The 6,795-nt window shown below is 42.5% G+C and overlaps 1 protein-coding gene across 1 annotated transcript; it reads left to right on the top strand.

Moving 5' to 3' along the window:
- The first annotated feature begins 419 nt into the window (after positions 1-419).
- LOC139163056 (zinc finger and SCAN domain-containing protein 2-like) lies at positions 420-5,294 on the top strand. Its single transcript, XM_070743992.1, has 2 exons — positions 420-521; positions 3,075-5,294. Exon 2 carries the CDS (start codon positions 3,438-3,440, stop codon positions 4,635-4,637), a length of 1,200 nt encoding a protein of 399 aa, XP_070600093.1. The 5' UTR covers positions 420-521; positions 3,075-3,437; the 3' UTR covers positions 4,638-5,294.
- The last annotated feature ends 1,501 nt before the right edge of the window (positions 5,295-6,795 follow it).

The following is a 6,795-nucleotide window of genomic DNA, read 5'->3' as shown; positions in this document are numbered from 1 at the left end:
GTCTGCTAAATGTCATGTGTACCTATAAATTCCCTTGAAAAAGAAGGATTTCTGAAATCAAACTCAGAGGCACAATAGGCAGCAAAACAAGAGAAAGACAGCTTAGAAAGAGCCCGTGACTCTTTCTAAATATGGTAAGAGAAATGTTTCAAAACATTACAAAAGATGTGCACGCAAAACTGTATAAAACTCCCCGTATTCTTTGATTGATACATTCCTTTTTTTAATTAGAATTTTTAAATCTAATATAAATAGAAAATAAACAGAGAGAAGACACTATCTGTCGCTAGAGGGCGATCTAGAGGCCAGCAATGCTCGCGATGAGGGAACCGTGCGGGCGCAGAGGCGACATCGGTAACCGAAAGGAATTGAAAACCATAGAGGATTAATTTCGTAGAGAGGACGTCGGAGAAGACGAGAAAGGGGGTAGAAGGGCTTTCTTCCTGTTCAGCAATGTAGGTCTGGTGGTGGTGTACGGGGCTCTCGCGCTCTTCCTAGGATCGAAGCGGCTGCTGTTTTAGGTGAGTTGAAGAATCGGAGCAGAAATCGGAAGCAAGTAGGGCTATTTGATTTCCTCCACGGTCTAGAAGCAGAGAAGCAACTCGACTGAAGCGAGTGGGCTGTTGCATATTTTATAAACGAAATAAATTCTATTCCAATGGGGGTGCACGCTTTAAAAGCAGCGCCTGCAATTTTCAAAGATTTACAAAGTGTCCTTCAAGTTAGGTTTGACTCCTTGTGGTTTTAAGGGGGGGAGGGTTGGCAACAATATGAGGCTGATCTGCTTATTGTGTTTTCCTAGGATTTTTTTCCCCTTCCATGTTTTGAGTCATTCCTCCACTCAAAATAGAAACCCTACGAGACTAGACTTTCAATCCTGAGCCTAGAAAGCCTAGAACTAAGACGCCTTAAACATGATCGAAGTACTGTATTGCCCACAAGGTCATATGCTGCAACGTCCTGCCTGTTGGCAACTACTTCAACTGCAACCACAACAACACAAGAGTACACAACAGATTTAAACTTAATATTAACCGCTCCAAACTTGACTGTAAAAAATATGACTTTAGTAACTGAGTTGTCGAAGCGTGGAACTCATTACCGGACTCCATAGTGTCATCCCCAAACCCCCAACACTTTACCCTTAGATTATCTACGGTTGACCTATCCAGATTCCTAAGAGGTCAGTAAGGGGCGAGTACAAGTGCACTAGAGTGCCTTCTGTCCCCTGTCCTATTGCTCTCCTGTATCTCCTATACCTTTCTTCTATTCCTATATCTCTTCTTCTATTCTTTCATTGATATATTCTATTACTATACCTTCTTTTCTATTATTTCTTAGATATATTTTACTATGAGTATCTCCTCTATAACCTTCATCATGTATTTTACTATGTGTGTGTATGTATATATATATAAATATATATATATTTATATTTATATATTTGCAGCAGCACCAAGCTTACAACTTCAGCCTGATGATGGTGAATGTGATTTCACCGAAACGTCACATAGACATTCAAAATGTTACACGGGGCAAAACCCGAACTTGGAACAATCTACATATATAAACTCTCATTGAGTATTGGACAAAATAAATAAAACAAATAAATAAATAAATGTCTAGCTTAGAAACACTGGATTTCCCAGGGAGGGGTGTGTGTATATGTGGCATCTGTGTATTCACCAAGTTCACATGTACACCATTTGGAATTTTCAGTGGCCTATGTAGTCCTAGTTTATTTATTTTTTTCACTTGACCCTTCAGAAATAACAGTGGCGCTGAACAAGGAGATTTACAACTCCTCAAAAGGTCATTGCAGTTATTTGGGTGCTGGCACCAGTTTGCAGTTGGGACAGTTGTGGTGTCCCAAGGTCATCCATTCGCCACAACTGTGATCTTCAATTAGCTTCCTGCAAACAAAGCTAGTTGGGAAACTTGCAAGGCATGTTACATTGCACATAACAACACACCGTGATTTGCTTTACGAGCCGCTCCGAGTCCTGAGAGAGGGGCAGTATGCAAATCTAATTAATAATAATAATAATAATAATAATAATAATAATAATAATAATAATAATGATTGTAGCTAAAACTGATGTAAATTGTCACTGTCATGTGACATGATTAATGACCGCACTGTTTAGAAGTTTTCTGTTGGCAGTTGTGGTGGTTAGTAAGTGAGGGCAATGGACATTGTTATGTCAACGGAGGGCTTAAAGCCTTTCTAAAATTAGACCAAATATATTCTGCTCAAAAAAAATAAAGGGAACACTCAAATAACACATCCTACATTTGAATGAATGAAATATTCTCATTGAATACTTGGTTCTGTACAAAGTTGAATGTGCTGACAACGTGAAATTGATTGTCAATCAGTGTTGCTTCCTAAGTGGACAGTTTGATTTCACAGAAGTTTGATTTACTTGTAGTTATATTCTGTTGTTTAATGTTCCCTTTATTTTTTTGAGCAGTATATTTTCAAAGAAACCATTGCACGTCTAAAAATGTGTGACTGACGCTACTCACCACCATAACTCTGGAAATTTGAACTTGGGTTTCACTAGACTTGTAGACTTATACAAACAGAAAATGAACTTTAAATAATGTACGAGGCTTTGTTAACATTTTATAATGTTTGTTTCTTAATTGTAATTTATGCTTTTTTTGTTTTAATTTATGTTGACTAACCTTTTAAAGGGTTAAATAAGGTCCAGGAGGGAAGTGTTTTTAATAGGAAAGTGAACACAAGAACAAGGGGACACAATCTGAAGTTAGTTGGGGGAAAGATCAAAAGCAACATGAGAAAATATTATTTTACTGAAAGAGTAGTAGATCCTTGGAACAAACTTCCAGCAGACGTGGTAGATAAATCCACAGTAGCTGAATTTAAACATGCCTGGGATAAACATATATCTATCCTAAGATAAAATACAGAAAATAGTATAAGGGCAGACTAGATGGACCATGAGGTCTTTTTCTGCTGTCAGACTTCTATGTTTCTGCTGTCAGACTTCTATGTTTCTATGTTTATAAACCATAATTAAACTAACCCTCTTATGTGAATCTTACAGACAAAGAGAATGCCATTCAGAGTAACCTGGACAACTGACAATAACAAGCAGCATTGAAAAGCAAAGCAAATGAAGCCAATAATTTATATTTTCTCCAGAAAACCGGAGACTTTTCTTCAGTACTTTCCAAATTCAAAAAACATGGGACATCAATGGGAAGGGAAAAAATCACTTGGGCAGAAAGCACTGCAGGCCTCACCTATGTGGAAGGAAATAGTAGCCTGAGTCAAAACTCCATCCAACAAAAGCTCCGAATAATTTTTAACTTCCTTGAGAATCCAAGTATGTAAATAGTGGAAAAACGCCATAGATGTACATATTTTGGAGAAAGCATGGATAGTAAATCACAGTTGATAATACATCATGTATGAGTGTCCAGTTTGTGGGAAAACTTTCAGTCAGAATTCCAGCCTTATGATACACCAGTGGACACATACAGGAGACAAACCGTATGAATGTCCAGAATGTGGGAAAGGTTTCCGTCAGAATTCCCACCTGGTGATACACCAGAAGATTCACACAGGTGAGAAACCATACGAGTGTCCAGATTGTTCAAAATGTTTCATTCGGAATTGCGACCTGGTGATACACCAGAGGGGACACACAGGAGAGAAACCACATGAGTGTTTGGATTGTGGGAAATGTTTCAGTCAGAATTTTGACCTGGTGATACATCAGAGGACTCACACAGGAGAGAAACCATATGAGTGCCCAGTTTGTGGGAAAAATTTCAACTGGAATTCACACTTGGTAGTACATCAGCGGACCCACACAGGAGTGAAACCCTATGTGTGTCCAGATTGTGGAAAAACTTTCAACTGGAGTTCACACTTGGTAGTACATCAGCGGACTCACACAGGAGAGAAACCATATGAGTGTCCAGATTGTGAAAAAAGTTTCATTCGGAATTCCGACCTGGTGAGACACCATGCAACACACACAGGGGAAAAACCGTATGAGTGCCTGATTTGCGGGAAAGGTTTCAGTCGGAATTCTTACCTGCTAATACACCAGAAGATTCACACAGGAGAGAAACCATATAAGTGTCTGGAGTGTGGGAAAGGTTTCAGTCAGAATTCCTCCCTGGTGATACATCAGAGAACTCACTCAGGAGAGAAACCTTATGAGTGTCCAGACTGTGGAAAATGTTTTAGTCAGAATTCCAGCCTGGTGAGACATCAGAGGAGCCACACAGCAGATAAAGTGTATGAATGCTCAGATTGTGGAGAAGGTTTCTGTCTGAATTCCCACCTGGTGATACATCAGAAAATTCATAAAGGGAAGAAACTGTATGAGTGTCCAGATTGTTGGAAATGTTTCCTTCGGAATTCTGAACTGCTGATACACCAGAGGAGTCACACAGGAGAAAAACCATATGAATGTCCAGACTGTGGGAAAGATTTCAGTACTAGGTCTAACCTTATAAATCATGTACGTATACACACAGGGGAGAAACCATTTGTATGCCCCGACTGTGGACAGTGCTTCAGGAAGCATTCCACTCTTATCGCACACAAGAAAATCCATACGAGGCCCAAAGTGATGAATGTAGAGAAGGCTTGAATTTCCTTGGTGTTGTGGTTAGCTCTGGCCCAGCTCCTGCCCCAAGGACTGTGGATGTGGGGGAGACATCCACATGCTGTAGGCCAGTTTTGCCCCCGGTGGAATCTGCTGATGAAGGCTCCTCTGACCAAGAAGACATGAGTGACAGAGAGGAGGAGAGTGTGGCAGACAGCTCAGAAGGAGATCAATTATCTAGCTCCTCCTTGGATTCAGAACAAGAGTTAATGATACAGCCACGCATGCGGAGAGCGATGCATAGGGAACAACAACTGAGAGATTATTATCAAAGAAAATGAGGCCACCTGTGGTTGGGTGGGGCTGTGGTCATTAGTGAGGCTGCTATAAATAGCAGCCTGTGGGTTTGGCCATTGTGGAGGATTATCTGATCGTTGTGTTTCGTGACTGCTTAACTGACTTTGACCTTTTGTGTGCTGATTTTTCCCCGCTTTGAAACTAAACCAGAGCAAAGTGTGTTTCACTTTGTGAAAGAAGAAGGACTGTGAATTGCCTCACAGCTGCAAGCTAAGTATCACAGAACTGATAAGGGACTTGTACAAATTATCAGTTTGTTTGGAGACGAGTGCTCTTTGCTATACCAAAAGAGGGCTTAGTTTAAGTGAATTTTCATTATAAAGAACATTGTTTTGACTTTTCAAATGTGTGTGTGTCTGAAATTTGTACCTGTGAATTTTTGGGAGGATTCTACCAGAGAGCCCGACAGAACACTTTCTAATGCCCCTTTTTAAATCCAACTGAGAAATTGAATATTTAGTTTCTGGCCTGATTCTTTTTAGTCAATTACGTCATAGTATTAGGGGAGAAATTTGATAATGGCTACCAGGCTATTAGCATCAGAAGTCGCTGGATATTTATGTTTGCAGAAATTTTACTCTTCTGCAAAAAAAAATTAGCGGTGTTCTTGGCATTCTTATCATGATAGATCAGTGATTTTCAACCTTTTTTGAGCCGCGGCACATTTTTTACATTTATAAAATCCTGGGGCACACCACCAACCAAAATGACACAAATAAATAAATAAATACATACATACATACATACATACATACATACATACATACATACATACATGCATACATAAATAACCCCCTCATATATACAATCCCATGTAACATCCCCTTATAAATACCTGTACAGTCAATCATCAATCATCCCTCCTGAAATTTATACCACTGTCTCATTTCTGGGTACTTCTCCTGTCTTTCCCCCTTTTCTCTCTCATGTTTCTAATTTCTCTCTCTTCCTCCCTTTTTCCCTCATTCCTTCTCTCCCTCCCTTTCTCTCTCTTTCCTTTCTCTCATTCCCTTTCTCTCTATCCTTTCTATCTCTCACTTGTTCTTTCTCTCCCTCCCTTTCTGTCTCTTTCCTTTCTCTCATTCCCTCTTTGTCTCCTGGGGCTGACTGCGGCTGCCCTCCACCCCCCACCGCGGAGGGAAAGCATTTGGCATCGGCACCGCCAAACCCCCCTCCAGGAGCAGCAAAAGCCTCAGCGACGGAGCCGAAAGGGAAACGGCGCGATCCGTCACTTAGGCTTTTGCTGCTCCTGGAGGGGGGGGGAGGATTTTCTCCTCCCCACCCACCCCCCCGGCAGCCAAACGTCGCTGAGGCTTTGGGCATCGGCGCCTTCCCTTCCACGAGCAGCAAAAGCGTCAGCGACGCAGCCGAAAGGCAAATGGCATGCCCCGTCGCTGAGGGTCTTGCTGCTCGTAGAGGGGTGGCGCTGATGCTCCCTCTCGCCGCCTCCATCTCCCCACGACCACCTGGGGCCGCTGCAGCCGGCACGCTCCCGCTCCCACCGCCAGTGCCCTCCCGCCGGGCCCAAAGGACACTTGCCGCCGACGCCAGGAAACTCCAGCTGGGCGGGGTGCTGCCGGTGCCTCCGAGCTCCCACTCGCTCTCCTTTTTCCCGCCTTCCTTCTTTGGGGCCCAGCAGGAGAGCGCCAGAAACCACGGCAATGGGCAGGAACCGGGGGACAGCTGCGAGTGGGAGCTCGGAGGCACCGGCAGCGCCCCGCCCAGCTGAAGCTTGGCGGCACACCTGACTGTGTCTCGGCACACCGGTTGGGAAACGCTGTGATAGATGACAGAAATGTCACTTGCAGAGTCCCGGCCATCTTCTACCAAAGTGTCTTCGAGGTTT

Source organism: Erythrolamprus reginae, chromosome 2 (assembly GCF_031021105.1).
Source record: "Erythrolamprus reginae isolate rEryReg1 chromosome 2, rEryReg1.hap1, whole genome shotgun sequence".
Classification (NCBI taxonomy): Eukaryota; Metazoa; Chordata; class Lepidosauria; order Squamata; family Dipsadidae; genus Erythrolamprus; species Erythrolamprus reginae.
Note: the sequence above shows the minus strand (reverse complement) of the source record. Positions and strands in the feature narration are given on the sequence as shown.